Source organism: Cnephaeus nilssonii (assembly GCF_951640355.1).
Source record: "Cnephaeus nilssonii genome assembly, chromosome: 13".
Classification (NCBI taxonomy): Eukaryota; Metazoa; Chordata; class Mammalia; order Chiroptera; family Vespertilionidae; genus Cnephaeus; species Cnephaeus nilssonii.
In genome coordinates, this window is record NC_137084.1 from 61211145 (window position 1) to 61227477 (window position 16333).

Sequence of the window (16333 nt, forward strand, 5' to 3'; positions counted from 1 at the left end):
GTATGTGCCACAATTTAACCATTCACCTTATTGAAGGACATTCAGGTTGTTTCCAGTTTGGGGGTTCTTAATATTAGATAAATGCCGGGGAGTGTTATTGCTTGATTCCGTATGGTAAGTGTATGTTTAGTTTTTTGAGAAACTGACAAATCCTTTTCCACAGTTACCTGTATTATTTTACATTCCCATGAGCAATGTATGAGAGGGCCAGTTCCTTTGCATCCTCACCTGCATTTGCTTATTATTCTAGCTGCTCCCATGAGGGTTCTAGTCTATCGTGGTGTTAATTTGCAGCCCCTAATGGCTGCTGATGTTAAACATCTTTTCATGAACTTATTTGCCATCTGTAAGTCCTCTTTGGTGGAATGTCTGCTCTGTCTTGTGGCCATGTTCTAACTGGGTTGTTATTTTGTTTCACTATTGAGCTTTGAGAGTTCTTCATATGTTTTAGGTACTAATCCTTTGTCAGATATGTTGCTTCCACATTTTTTTCCCAGCATGCAGTTTGTCTTTTTGTCCTTTTAACAGGATGTTTTGCAGGAAAAAAAAGTGTTTAATTTTGATAAAGTTCACTTTGTTGATTTTTTTTTTTGGGGGGGGGGGGGTTGTGCGTTTGGTGTCACATCTAAGAACATTTTGCCTAGGTCTATACCCCAAAGATTTTCTCCTACGTTTTCTTCTAGAAGTTTCACAATTTTACGTTTTATAATCAAATTGTGGTTCACATTTACCCTCCTAAGAATTTGTATGTCTTCTGTCATTTATTATGTACTTAGTGCTCTGGAAGCTCACTGATGAGTGGGGTTGTGTGTGGACACTCCCGTGTGTTAAGGACCATATCGAGACCGGGTGATGAGCACTGAGCAGAGAGGGCTCACTTTGGTCCAGGTGGCCAGGCGGGCTTCCCTGGGCGTGCTGCCTGAGCACAGTGGGAGTAAAATTGGTTCTTGCCTTTGATCCAGTTTTTGGATATCTTTATTGCCACGGATTCTTCAGTGTGAGGGTCATCCTGGTTTCTGAGTACACGCTGAAGGATGTGGGTGTTGGTGACTTTTTTTTAATAGCATGTGGATACTTAAAAAATGCATAAAGAGTATGAATAAGGTTGAATAGATATAAAGTTTGGGTATATATTAAAATGTAAAAGGGGGTGGTATTTTGGACTGTTTAGGAAGAAATAGACCTAGTTTGCTTCCTGGTCCTGCCTCTTCCTTGCTCTGTAACCTCAGGGGATTTGATTTGCTGAAGCCTCGTGGATAAAATGGAGACAATAATAGTTCTTACCTCATGAAGTTGCATGAGGGTGAAATGAAATAATGCATATGCAGCACTTAGCACAGTGCTGGGCACATTGAAAGCATTCAATAAATGCCTGCTACGATGATGATGATGATGATGATGATGATGATGATGATGATGATAATTGCTATGATTAAACAGCAGAGAGACAAATGGTTTGATAATGTTATGTGTGTTCTCATATATCTCCTTTCCCTGAGAAACTGGAATCCCAGTTCCTACTCATAGAAGCTTACCTTTTCACAGTTGGAAACTTTGTGCCATGTACCAAATATTTATTGAATGAGGTTAGGAGCTAGAATACTCTATTCGCAATCTAGTACTGCCCATAAAATATGCCTCTTCCCCACCCATAAACCCAGATTTTTCTGAATAAAGAACGATTTCCTCTCTGCCCTGACCACAGGAGGTGGCGGGAGGTGTGTCTGCTGTTGTGAGCTGGTTCGGAGTTCATTGCCCGAGGTACAGAAAGCCGGGACTCCTGTCACCAGGGCACGTCCCAGACTTCACAGCTGGCAGCTCCCTTTCCTTTCCCTTGTTGACCAGGTTGTTTCTTTCCCAGAGGAAACGCATGAGGCCTTAGATGTACATTTCTCCAGCAGAGGCTCTCAGACGTGGGTGGGCATCAGAATTATTGGGAGGACTTACTTGAACACAGACAGCAGAGCCCCACCCCCAGAGTTTTTGTTTCAGATCTTGGATGGGGCCTGAGAATTTGCATTTCTAACAAGTACTCAAGTGGTGCTGCAGCTGCTGTAGCTCTGGGGAACGCACATTAAGAACCACTGTTTTAGAGCCCAGTCCTCTTTTAAATTGGACCCATACTAAAGTGCTTAAGTCTTTGAAATTGAGTCTATTCATGTTAACGATTGAGATGGAAATAAATTGATTGGTGTCTCAGGTTGATGCACATAACTATTCTCTCTTCTAATCACTCTTTTGTTCCTTCCCCCTTCCCAGCCCCATTTTTCCCCTCAATTGTCTTATGACCTCTCCTTACTTAGAAGACATGCCAAGTTAGGGTCTGTGGCTACCATATACAAACCATATTGCTTTATCTAGTCACTTAACCTCTGTGAAATAAATGTGTTTACTAAATTCTTATATCCCAAGGTTATTGTGAGGCTTACATGAGATACTGCATGTGAAAGGGCTATGTAAGAGGTAAAACGTGGTGCAAAATTAGTTTCTTATTATTTTGTGGGATCTCGATGTGCCTTTGGAACAGTGTCCAAAGGGACTTGGGGATGGACTTGCCTCTCCTGAGGTGAGTTTTATTGCTGCTGGGGAGACCTGGTAAAGAGGAATCTGCAGAGGGGTCCCGGAGAAGGCTCCTGGCTGGGCCGTTGGGCTGGGGGCTCAGAGTGCTTCTAAACGTATTTTGGAGGCACATTGATGTGTAGTGTAGTAATGACCAAAGAAAGAAGTGTTTGGTGCTGGAAAAGAGCCCAAGTAGATGCTGGACTATCAAGATATTCAGCTTCCTTGTAGTTGAGAAATAAAATTCTATCCTTTTTTTTTCTTTTCTTAAGTTCTAGGCCTACTCTGTCCACGGTAACCACTAGCCAGATGTGGTATTTAAATTACTTAAAAGTAGGAATTCAGGTCCTCTGTCACACCAGCCACAATTCAAGTACTGAATAGCCATTTCCACCATCGCAGCAAGTTTCATCGGCTGCTGCTCTTCTAGAGAGATATCAGCCCTGCTTACCTGGTGGCAGCATCACTGGGTTTCGTATGATGGGACAGGGACACCATTTTTGTGTGTGTTTTTATTGATTTTTGAGAGAGAGGAAGGGAGATGGAGAGAGAGAGAGAGAAGCATCGATGCAAGAATGAAACATCGTTTGGCTGCTTCTTGCATTCAAGCCCACAACCCGGGCATGTGCCCTTACCGAGAAACAAACCGGTGACCACTCGTGCACAGGGCGACGCTCAACCAACAGAGCCACACCGGCCGGGGCAGGACAGGGACACATTTATGAGTGAACTATATCCCTTATCTCTCCCTTGGAAGTCTGGTGTGGACCTGATTGGGAGGAATAACAAAGGATGGCTGCGCCAGCAGCTTGAACCTCATTTTGCCACTTCTGGTTTTGGAGGCTCATGTCACATGGAAGGTGGGTCTGCATGGCATTTGCGTTATGCTGGAGGTGGAGTTTACCAGGTTAACAGGCTGTTATCAAGGTATCTACCATTTCTAGTGATGGTTGAGGCTTTGGTTTAGTTCTGGGGACTCTCCCTGGGATCTGGTCCTTGAGAGAAGCAAATAGAAATGCTAGGGTGGGTTTAGCAGTAAGAGGTCCTTCTCAGGAGAGGTTCTGCGGCCAGCCTGGACTCCTCCACTTGGGTCTGGTCCGCGACTGAACCGGCCTTTGTCAGGGAGAGGCAGGGGGCTGCCCTGTCCACCTTGCCAGTTTGGGCTTGCTCAGATACCATCCCACACACCTCATGCTAACAGCTGCCTCCTCTGAAGTGTGCTGTAAACCGTAAAGTTCCTTTCCTTACTTGCCCCACACCCAGTCACTAGGTCCTTTGCAGAAAGTATGCAAAATACTTCTTGCATACTTCCCCTTCCTTTGCGTGTCTCTACAGCCCAACCTACCTCCGGGACTATTATGACAGCCACATAACAGGTCTCCCCAATTCTGTTCTCTCACACCTCTTCTGGTCTACTCTGTCCTCCCTTTTCCCCTCCTTGCCTCCACCTCCGCCCCCCCTCCTTTTCAGAACAGGCAGAGCAGGACAAGGATGATAGATATCCTGTCCTCCAGGCTCGCTTTGCTTCCTCGGTGTGAGGTGGGGCTTTGCACACGCCCAGTGGCCCCGTGCCAGGGTGGAAGGAAGGCATCTCACATTCAGCCATGCTCTGCTGTAAGGGCTTCTCTGGATGGTGTGACCCCCGAAAGCAGGTGAGAGGCAGGCCCTTCCTATATTGTGAAGGGCACAGAGAACCAAGTTTCTGATGAATGAACCCTCTCTACCTGGGGGCCTTGGGAAAGCAGAGAATAGGAAATTCTCTGTAAGGCCCTGTGTCCTGAGGAACTAGTCATGTCGGAAAAGGTTGGAAGATACAAGGGCAGACAAGATTGCTTGCATGGGGTGGGGGAGAAAGATGAGGAAAAACAGAAAAAGAGAGTAGGAAACACAAGCTTAAAGTAAGACACCTGGGAAAGTCAGGTAAACAGCATCACAAACCTTGAAGATTGTGGGAGTGTCAGATAATAAGCAGGAAGTTCATTAAAAGACACAATCCTGTCGGACTTACTTCCCATGGTGGTGACTGCTCTGGTAGAGCAAAAACGAATGGTGGTGGCATGAGAGTGAATCAGCTTCCTTTAGCTAACTTTTGGATTTGATCCTTTAAAATACTCATCAAAAAAAAAAAAAAATTAAGAATAGATGTCTAAAAAGTCTACTCTGATGTGGATAATCTTAGAGAAAAAAATATCTGAAATTTTAACTTTCTCCAACATAAATTCCAGGAATTTGGAAGAGGGTGGGGGGAAGCCTGAAGTAAATACAAATATTTACATTTTAATAGCATTTATTAAGTAACTAAGATCACTTTGTTAGTTTGGTAACATAAAATGGGTTATGTGTAATTAAGCTTGTTTATAAAGTGAACAGAATGTAATATTAAATTTAATAGTTTATTTAGGCAGCCATCACAAACATTCTAATTGAATTTATGTGAAATATTTTCACTTTCTGTTAAAGAAGGTACATGTTTGAGTATTAGGGAGCATGACATTGCTTATTTTTGGACAGAATATAAACCTTGGTACAGAAACAGTCACTGGTCAGTAAGTATCTGTTGAATGAGTAAGTCTGGATTGTACAAGTCAATACTGAGATGGAGAATTTGGGAAGAATGCAACAAAAAAGGATACAGTTTCTCTAGCGGACCTTTTCCCCTCCATCTGACGTTTTAAAGTCTGTCATACGCCTGGCACTGGACTAAATGTGGGGTGTATGTCCTTTGTGCCGATGGAACTTATATTTTAAAAGGGATGTAATGAAGTACGATGTTAGAAAACAGAAGGCAGATGAGCTGGTGTATTCCACTCTGAGAAGGCCAAGACAGGATTTATAACTGCTTTTCAAGTATTCTGTCTTCACTGTGAACTGACGAAGAGGAAATGGGTTTAAATTACAGATATGATTTCTAGAAGTATGGAAGGGTCCCTATCAGGGAGCTTGGGAGGATATGGAGATCAAAGATGCAGTCAATGAATTACTAGAAGTGTGGGAGTGTCTCATTCTAGAAATCCCTTTAAATTGGTTTCATATGCCTTAATGTGGTCCTGTCTGATTGTGGGACATGGACCAAATGGGCTAGTTGTGATGTGTTCTTCTGTGGAGCTTAATGAAGACCCCAGAGCCGAAAACCTAGATTCACTTCCCACCTGTGCCACTCACTGTTGTGGTTTTTTTTTTTTAATTTTTATTTATTGATGAGAGACAGAGAGACATGGATTTATTGTTCCACGTATTTCTACATTCATTGGTTGCTTCTTGTATGCACCCTGACCTGGGATCGAACCTGCAACCTTAGTGTATCAGGATAATGCTCTAACCAACTGAGCTACTTGGCCAGGGCTTCACTGGTTTTATATTCTTGGGCAAATTACTTAACTTGTCTGTCAAGTAGTCTCCTTGTTTGTTAAATAGAGATAATAGTAATGCCTACCTCAAAAGGTCATTATAAGGATTACATGGATTATGTGAGTTAAAACATGCAAATTGCTAAGAACAATATCTGAAGGAGTTATATGTGTTTACTATCACCATTGTCCCAGTTCCGGTTGCTGTGTAACAAATGGCCTCAAATCCTCGTAGCTTCAAACAACCATTTTATTATCTTACAGAATCTATGGGTCTGGGTGTCATGCATGGAACGGAGAAGCGACTTGTTTCTCTCCCTGAACCAGGGGCTTCGGTGGGAAGGAGGCTGGGGTGGACTGGATGGTTTGGGATTGGGTCCTCTGGCGGCTTCTTTATCCACATGTCTGGAACGGCTAGAAGGCTAGGTCTGTAGAAAGTGGACTTTCCGTGTGTCTTTGCCTCCTCAGAGCATCAAGCTAGTCATTTTGTTTAGCTGCTATAGATGTTCATTAAAAAGCAAACAAACTTAAAGCTCATCCATACAGCAGTGAAACTGATGCTCCTGTCAGTGATTTTTGTGCTGATTTGGACCTGAGATTCAGAATCTCCAAAAATTTTACATTATGTTCTGGTCACATTGATTCATACTTTTCCCCCAGAGAATTCTTCAGTTACCTGTTGCACTGGATACTAGAGAAATGTAATGGGTCTTCCAGTCAACTGATGATGCTCTATATCTTGAAGTGAGGCCAGCTGCTTTTATTCTTTTATTTTTCATCGTATTGGCCAGGCCATTATAAGACTCACTGGGGCCCCAGCCGGTGTTGCTCAGTGGTTGAGCATCAACCCATGAACCAACAGGTCACTGGTTCGGTTCCCGGTCAGAGCACATGCCCAGGTTGAGGGCTCGATCCCCAGTAGGGGGACATGCAGGAGGCAGCTGATCGATGTTTCTATTTCTATCTCTCTATCTTGCTCTCTCTAAAAATCAATAAAATCAATTTAAAGAAAAAAAAGACTCACTGGGGGATGAAAATAGTCTTTAAATTGCCACATATGTTATGATCCTGAAGGACTGGGCTTTCTCCCACCTTGGTACTAAAGGGTCAGTTTCTCCTCCATTGTCAGTGAAAGGGGATAGATTCACCACAGTCGGTGCAGAGAAGGGATTCAGGGTTCACACCTTGACCTTCATCCTGTTACATCACAGGTGGAATGAAAGTTATGGAACAAAGGTGCCAAGGAAAGGAGAGGTTTTTCTTATTTGTAGTGCTGGGTACAGTTGGTACAGTCACACTCCCGGTAACTACCCTGTTGTCCCCTTTGAAGGTGGAGCCTCCTGGCAGCTGAGGGTTTTCAGGTTCGAGTCCTGGTACCTTCTCCAGACCCACCTAACCCTAAACCTGAACACCAAGGTGGCCAGACAGGTTAGGAGTTTTGAAGAGCCTTGGGATAACACTATGTACTCTTTTATTTTGTTATTCCAGTAGGACCACAACGCTAAGCTTATTTTCAGAGAAATTGTGTCTTTAAGACTTTTCTCCTTTCAAATTCTTGGAAAATTGAAAATGTAATTTTAGTCTAGTTTGTCAGTCAGCTGAACAGTCTGACCTAAAAAAAACTCTAAAAGCCTTCATCTCTGATCTGCTTGAGCATCTGGCTATTTTTAAAAAGCTTACCGATTTGATCTTCTTTGGGAAGAGACTTTTATAGCAGCGATTCCCGTTCCATTTCCCCATAGAATTTACTGAGCACTTACTATGTGCAGGAACACTGTGATAGCCCATTCTGTTGTCTCATTTAATCTCCATAACAGCCGGACATAGTAGGTCCTATTATTACTCCCATTTACTGAAAAGGTAAGGGGCACCAAGAAGTTAACTCATTTGCTTAAGTTCACAAAGCTCGTAAATGGTCCACCCTGGATTCTTGCACTGTTTCAGAAACAGATTACCAAAACAAAAGGCACACATAGCCGCTTTTTCCATTTAGCAGATATTTTCTCCTCTGTCTTTTTTATTCGTCCAGTCCTTCTAATCCTCCAGTCTTTTGGCTTGACAGCATCATCCTCTTTCCTCTCCAGTCATCATGTCTCAACATTCTTGCCTTTGTTCCAAGGATTGCCTGACTTCCTGCTGGGCAAGTTACTAGCTTCTTTTCTCCCCACCTCCTCAAACTAATCTCGTGGAGACGTTTTGCTAGTGAAATATCATTGCAGGTTTGTATTCCTTTTTATAAAAATTCCTCAAGGGCAAGGAGATGCATTCATGTGCAGGTGTTTTCTGGAGGGGCCGCTCTCTCTCTCTTCAATACATTTTCTTTAATCAGTGGGTCCATTCACCTGACGAGCCGTGTTCAAGCTGTGCTTTACAACAGAGGGCCTCTGGGCCTTTGTCAGGTTTCACCATCTTCCTTTGCCTGGGCAGGGAGGTGACTCAGTTCTAACTGGTTTGCAGCCATTATCATCTTAAGTTTTGTAGGTCTTGGTCCCTTCCCCCTAGAAGAGGCTACATCACATGGAGCAGTGTTTCTCAAAGTGCCGTCTGTAGAACCTTGAAGGTTTCTGAGAACTAAAAGCTATCTTCATAACACTACTAAGACATCCCTGCCTTTTGCACTCTTACTGACATTTGCACTGAAGGTGGCAGGCAATGCTGGGTTGCCCGGGCGGAGTGGGATGAAACAGCACCTTTCTGTAAATGCAAGCATTTCATTGAAACTCCTAATTTTAATGTAAGAAATTAGTCAGGGAAAAGACGATTTAGGATTAAGTGAAGGATTCTTGAGGGCCTTTGGAAGGCATAGTGAAAAGACCTTCTTGTTGGAGGGGTGGTGCTGTGCCTTGTGCTGTGGCCCTGGGCATCACCTGACCAACGTGAGCCTAGTCCCCATCGCCAAGAAATGGGAACAGGGTGGTGATCACGAACGATAGCTTTATATCATCCCTGCACTTAATAGGCCCTCAGTAAATGGTAGCTCCTGCTCATATTGGTTGTACTCTTATTGCTATATGGATGTTTAGTTTCTTGGGAATATTGGTTGCTTTAAATTATGTAGTTCGTTTGGGAGCTGATGTTGACTTATGAGTTGGGTGAGTGTGATGAGAAGACATGAACTTGTCTCTTGAGAGTCCCAGTCCCTGTGAAACTGCTCCCTGATAGACATGGCGCTGTCACTTAGCTGTGACAACAGGTGCTGATGGGACCCAGGAAGCTGGAGGAGTCAGGGGCAGCGAGAGTGTCTGACCTCTCCTCTCCCTCCTTAGGGTGGGTGAGAGGCAGATGTTGTCATTTTACGTCTTGGGTTTATCTGAGGGCTTTCCATCCTGTTTGTTTTCCTTTGTTCAAAAAATATTAAGTACTTGCTGTTTACACACAGTGATGGAAGCATGTTTAAGCAATGGAGCTTACACACTAATAATAATTATGTGTGCCACGGCCACCCCAAAGAGTTCCCTTTTGGTCCTGGGATAGGTATAAATAAGTATGTTTAAAGATTATTTAAACCTCAGTTATTTAATAAATATAGGGCTTATTTGTTAAAACTTATCTGCATGAATGAGTCCTAGAGATCTCTTGTACAGCACAGTGCCTGTAGCTAACAATGCTTTATTATTGCTAAGAAGGTAGATGTTATGTTAAGTGTTCTTACACAAACACACCCAGATAATAAACAGGGTGGGAGGAGACGGTGGGAGGTGATGGTTATGTCTGTGGTCTTGATGGTGGTGATGGGCTCACGGGCTAATACTTTCATCCCCAGACTCATCGAGTTGGACGCATTAAACCTGTACAGCTTTTTACATGCTAGTCATACCTCAATAAAGTGGCTTTAAAAAAACTTACCTGAGGAGAAGAATCTCCAGAGTCTAGATACTTCTAGTTTTAGATAATTTAAGAACCAAATATCTCAACATGAAATATGAATTTTGGTATTGTGTGCAGTTTGAGTCAAGATATTTAAATAACCTTTGGATTTTATATTAAGCTCCAAATTTAAAAAATTATTACCTCTTTGTAGATAAAGCCCTTTTATTATGGACTAGAGGCCCGATGCATGAAATTCGTGCAACGGGCTCGGCCCTCGCAGCCCTGGCTTCGTCTGGAAGGTCGTCCGGATGGTCGTTCCGCTGTTCAGCCGTCCAGTCTAATTAGCATATTACACTTTTATTATTATAGACTAGGGGCCCGGTCCATGAAATTCGTGCACTGGGGAGGGGTCCCTCAGCCCAGCCTGGCCCCTGTCACATACTGGGAGCCATCAGGGGATGTCCTATGGATGGCTTAAGCCCACTCCCCATTGGGAGTGGACTTAAGCCGCAGTCTGGCTTCCCTTTGCTTGAGGCGACCGGGCTGATCAGGGGAAGGCGCCCGCCCCATCACCCCTCTGCTGCAGCCACTGCCAGTCACCACAGCCGCCCAGGTATTTTCATCAACACAGACCCCAGTCCCTTCACCATGAAAAAATGACAACTTTCTTTAAGCATTTTCAAGATGTGTCTTTCATAGAATATGACATTTCTTTATTTTTCTTTTTATCCTCACCTGAGGATATGTTTCCATTGATTTTTTTTCCCCTTCCCTCCGATCCCAAGCTCAGCCCCTTCCCAAGCCAAAAGCCTCCTCCCCAGGTTTAGGCTTGGGAAGGGGTCCCCCCCACCTCTGATCTCAGGCTCTGCCCCTTCTTAAGCCTAAAGCCTCTGCACCAGGTTTAGGCTTGGGAAGGGGCTCCCCCCAGCACTTCCTCAAGCCTAAAGCCTCTGCCCCAGGGTTTATGCTTGGGAAGGGGTCCCTCCCCACCCCCCCACCTCCAATAATAGGCTTGGCCCCTTCCCAAGCCTAAAGCCTCCGCCCCAGGTTTAGGCTTGGGAAGGGGTCTTTCCCCCCCATCCGCCTGGAACCTCCGATCACAGGCTTGGCCCCTTCCTAAGCCTAAAGCCTCCGCCCCAGGCTTTAAGCTTGCGAAGGGTTTCCCCCCAGCACCTCCCCAAGCCTAAAGCCTCCACCCCAGGATTTAGGCTTGGGAAGGGGTTGAACCTCCGATCACAGGCTCGGCCCTTTCCCAAGCCTAAAGCCTCCTCGCCAGGTTTAGGCTTGGGAAGGGGACCACCGCCCCTCCGATGGCAGGCTTGGCCCCTTCCCAAGCCTAAAGCCTATGCCTGATGGCCGGCTGGGAGTGAACTGGGTGCCAAGGGGGTTCCCCAGACCCAGGTATGTATGCAAATTAATCGCCATCTTGGTTGGGTTAATTTGCATACTTGCCCTGATTGGCTGGTGGGTGTGGCTTGTGTGTAGCAAAGGTGCGGTCAATTTGCATATTACTCTTTTATTAGGTAGGATACTTTCACTGTGTACTCCCTTTGATTCTGTGTGATTGGTAGGCCTGGGATGGCTCCTCTGTTTATGGTGAGGGAGTGCATGTCCTCTGAGGTCTCCGGGCTCTGCTCCTGCTTGCAGACCTGGGAAGGACGCAGGAGCCAAGGGCGGCAGAGGGCCCGGCTCTGAAGCCTGGCCCTGGGCAGGGTGGCCCAGGTGGAGTGGGCCGAAGCAGCACCTTTCCGTAAATGGAGGCTTGTGATCAGGCTGCAAAACCCCCGTGCGGTTACTGCAGCATCATGTACAAAGCCCCTGCAGGAACCGGATCACAGTGCACTTGTCATTCATCCGTTTTAGCTCGAGATGGCTGTTCCTTTCTTCCCAGTAGCTTTTACCAGCCTTGGTCTCCTGAGAAGTCTGAAAAAGACAAACTCACCTTTGGTTTAAGCTCTGTAGCATTAAGAATGTGTTCATAACTGGTTATTTAAAAATGTATCTTAATTCCATTAATAAATATTTATTGAGTGTCCATATTGTGCTCGAAACTGCTAGGTGCTGTGAACCTTTGTAGATGATTCATTGAATCAATAAATATGTATTGAGCACTTATGGTGATCTTATTTCTGCTAGAAACTGGAAATACAAAGATGAATAAGACAGAGTCCTTGCTGTTAATCAACTGAATGGTCAAGGAAAAAAACCGGAAGACATAGGCAATGTATTATTTTGTGGCATAATTGTTAGGGGAAGAAGGGTAGATGACTTCCGGGAGGAAGTGGCACTAGAGTAGAGCTTCTGAGGACGTGTTTCAGCATTTAGTGTGTGCCAAGCAAGCGTTTCCTCGACTCATAGGGGAGGAAGGCCCCCCAGATGGAGGAAACCTAGGAAGAGCTGCCAGTGTTTCTCTAGAGTTTGCGCAAAGGCAATAGACATGAGTTGCTATGGTTCAAGGCAGATTGTGTTGTCATGTGGTGCTTAATGTAAAAACAATGCTGTGTTCTTAGAATGGGAGTCAGCGGTTATGATCGGCGGCATACCACAGCACTCAGCCCTTACCCACCAACCGCCTCGTGTTTTGCAGCAGTCATTTGGCATAGGCTGGTGGTGCCGCCCTGGGAATGCTTGAAGATGGGCACCACACATGTGCGTGCTACTTTCTGCGAGCAGTGTATATGGTGCATGCCCTCTTACTACTTGCTGATGGAGAGCATGGCACTCTCCTCTGGGATGGTCTCTCTACTTCGTTTATAGACAAGGTCAAAGATCCCTCCAAATCCACTCTCTGAGAGCAGTTGACATGTAAGTGCGGAGTTGTGTGCTTCCGATCATCATCGCTGTGGCAGTTGAGGGGCGGAAGGACAGCTAGGAGAAGGTGTGGAGGCAAACTGAAGGGGTCAGTGGACTGGAGAGAGCCTTACAGTAGCTGTGGAGGGGACTGTGAAGCTAGAGGATGGCTTTGTTAGCCGGGAGTTGGAGAACGAGGGTGACCCGTTCACGGGATGCTGAGGGGACCAGCGAGACTGACGGCATCTAAAGGAGAGGTCTGGTTGTAGGCAGCCTTGGAAACCCAAGATCGGAACTTGAGGCTGCAGCCAGGGTGGTTATGTGCAAGCCAGTGGCATGTAAGGCCGGGTGATTTCCCAGTTGTGCGTGTTGGGTGATAGTGGGGTGTCAGTTTGAGTGTCCTACAGTGTTTACACCTAAAGGAAACTTCTGAGCCTGTTACGTTGGCCTGGTTACAGATTCAGGGTCCGATCTGAGGCACGTAACTAGTCATGGTGGAGGTGAGGCGGTTGAGCAGGTCACCAGGACTCATATTGTGCCCCTGACTCCCCAGAAAACTACTTCATTTTGCCTTAATTCATTTTTTTCCCTCCAACACTGAGGCCCTTGGTTTTTGCTACTGTTGAGTAAGGAAAAAAAGTCTTGTTCAGGGTCATATCACGTAAAGGCCTCTGGACACTTAGAAAGTAGCAGCATAAGACCATAATGGGAAAGAAGGATTTGGTGCTTTAGGAGCAAGCCAAAAGCAGTCACGCTCAGACGGAGAAGCAAAGAGTCTTCTTGCTGACAAATGACATGCAGATGTTGTAAAGAAAGGAAACCATTCGTGGTGACATGGGTCATAGTCAATATAGGGCTGAAATGTTGAACCCTCCAACTGGAATTTCCAGATTCCCCCCCTTTGTCAAGTGTGGTGCAGACAGATCTCGAGCTTTCCTGCGGGGCTGGGCCCCTCCCCCGAGGGAGAGCCCGCTGAGCGCTGACTCCTGTACGCTCACCTCAGCTTGCTGTCCATTGCGGTTGTCACTCTCCCCAGGCAGACAAGCTGTGTGAGTGGCCATCCTCAGACAAGGTGCTGGCTAGAAAGAAACAGGTGACTGCAGGCTCCTAAGCACAGAGGACCTTACATGGAAATAGTCTCTGTGAAGCCCCCAGAGGCAACACATGAGTGGATTACACACTGTTGAGCCCGCAGAGTCCTTGAGTGGCGCAGATTCCTTTAAAAGCTGGACCATTGCCCAGACAGAGTGGCTCAGTTGGTTGAGCATCGCCCTGTGCACCAAAAGGTTGCCGGTTTGATTCCCAGTCAGGGCACATACCTGGGTTGCGGGTTCAATCCCTGCTCAGGGCATGTATGGAAGGCAACCAACCGATGGATGTTTCTCTCTCACATCAATGTTCCTCTCTCTCTCTCTCTCTCTCTCTCTCTCTCTCTCTCTCTCTGCACTCTCTTTCCCTTCTCTCTAAGGATTTAAAAACAAAAACACAACAACAAAAAGAATGGAACCATTACTTAGTCCCTGGGCCCGAGCCATGTTATAGGGTGGGAGTGATACCCTGAGATTTCAGTGGTTTCCCCAGTCTCTTGCTCCCAAGTGTGGAGAATCAGGGTACATTGTAGTGACTGGGGATGGCTTATAGCACAGTTCTTAACTGGGCTCCATATTGAAATTGTATATCTTCTCTCTCTCTCTCTCTCTCTCTCTCTCTCTCTCTCTCTCTCTCCCTCCCTCCCTCCCTCCCTCCCTCCCCCCTTTATATACATATGCACATACACATATATCCTTAGTTAGGCCTCAATTTTATTCGCAATTTGCTCTCCGTTACCACTTAGAATTCTTAGTCCATCCCTGACCCTGATCTACTATATATAGTATAAAAAAACCCCACACACTCTTTTCTTGAAGTGTGTGGGTCCTCACTACCTCTCTGACTCTGATTTGGTGGGGAGTGGGACTCAAGGTGCAGAAACGTGTTTTTGTGTCTTGCTGTTTTGCCTGTGTGTGCTGTTCTCCGCTAGCAGAGGGCTTCTCACTTTGGCTGCACATAGGAGTCATTTGAGGAGCTTTATAAAATACGAGTGCGTGGGGCCTGTCCCCGGAGATCTGACTGAACAGGTCTGGGTGAGGCCTGGGTACTAGGCTTTTAAAAATTCCAGGTCATTCTAACGCATGGCCACGGTTGTACCTTGCCCGTCTGCAATTTTCCACCAACATTTTCCACCGGCCTGAAGTGGCAGCCAGGTCAGGATCTGCCTTTGGGTCTGGGCCATCACAATTCCTAATTTTAGCCCTAGGCTTTTAGATTTATAGATGGAGGGGACTAGGCCCAGAGAGTGAGTTTCTTTCCCAGGGTAGCCCCTGCAGGTTGGCCAAAGGGAGAACGCTGACAGGTAGCCGCCACACGCATTGGGACTGTAATTTTAGGCTCATCTTCATATACTCTCTCCTTCACACTTGGTTCATTTTCATTTTTAAGGTGAAAGTCACAAACGACATTATTTATGTTTAGCTCTATGGGATATTCTACTTGTAACACTGTTTTCCCTCCAGTCCAAACATGCCTGTGATGCATGTGAGCACACATACAAATATGTCATGAGGGAAGGAAACTCAGAAAGACTACGAGTACGTTCCCATCTGTGGCCTCAGAATAATGTTATTTCCTACTAGCTTCGGCCTCGTGGGAAAGGGGTAGATAGCAAACCTAAGCAATACATTTCAAATTACTAGTTTGAAGTGACTGCGGAGAAACATTTTTCTGACGATAGAACTATCTTTCAGGCAAGGACTTTAATTTTAAAAACTAGCAGGACTCTTTCCCCCAGAGTGAACTAAGTTCCTGTGCCAAGGAGAGCCATAAGCTGGGTGCCCACACAGGGAACCCAGTGCCGAGAGAGGACGGCGGGCCCCTCCTGCTGAGTGTTCCCACGATGTCTGTGCGGTATCCGTGTCGTGGCAGAGGTATCTCGTGTCCAGTGACTGGGATTGACACGGTGTCACGTTTAATTAGAGCAGGAAGCACACCCTGCTTTGTGTGCGAAGCAGATAAACTGGAGCAAAAGGCCAGTGTTTGGCAGAGGGCCAGAACCCACAGGCTGGTGCCCCGCTGCCGTAGGGGGCTCCAGAAACATTAGAGCAGGGCCAGTGCTCTGTCCTGGGCTGGGACGCACTCCTGCTAACACATGGCGAGAAGACCAGCCCTCTCTGTCCTTTATATTCCCAGAGTCCGCAGCTCTCCCCGTCCTGGAGCGCCTTTCCTGGCCTCTCCACCGCCCTGTCCTGTCCCCTCCTTGCCTGTTCAGAGCTTAGTGACCTGTCCACGGTCACAGGGGACTTGGTTCCTGTTGGCCGTGCTGCCGTTGTGTGCCAGTGTCCGAGCCTCCGCTCGGCGCGTCTTGAAGATTGTTGTTTTGACTTTGTGGGTCATTTGGTGGGTGGCCGGGTGAGTGATCATTCTGAATAGTAACTTTGGAATTTTATGAATCAAAAGGACAGAGCTCCCACTGCACGTTGAAATGTGGGAGCGTGCCTCGCGGGCTCTGGTGAGTCACACAGCGGGGAGGGAGAGGTGGACTTGGCGCTAACGGACACTTGGCTTTTTTCTCCCCCGCAGGTCCCCCTCCTGCTTGTTACAGTCCCAGTAGTCCCGCCCAGATTCTGGAAGACCCCAGCTACTTCTTCCCAGACTTCCCGCTCTACTCCGGGAGGCATGAAGCGCCTGCTTTGACGGTGGAGGCTGGCAGTACCATCAGGGAGAAAGTTGGTGAGTCCTTTTACTGGCACTCGTGGTGGGAACACAAAACGATCTTAAGTGTCTCATTTTTA

The 16333-nt window shown here is 46.3% G+C and overlaps 1 protein-coding gene across 2 annotated transcripts in view; it reads left to right on the forward strand.

The window, feature by feature from the left end:
- The window catches only part of AMOTL1 (angiomotin like 1), a 114780-nt gene that overhangs the window by 23469 nt on the left and 74978 nt on the right, over positions 1-16333 (forward strand). For both annotated transcript variants that reach the window (XM_079786952.1, XM_079786953.1), the window contains exon 2: positions 16122-16271. In XM_079786952.1, the coding sequence (XP_079643078.1) occupies positions 16122-16271 (150 nt within the window). The remainder of the gene's footprint in view (positions 1-16121; positions 16272-16333) is intronic.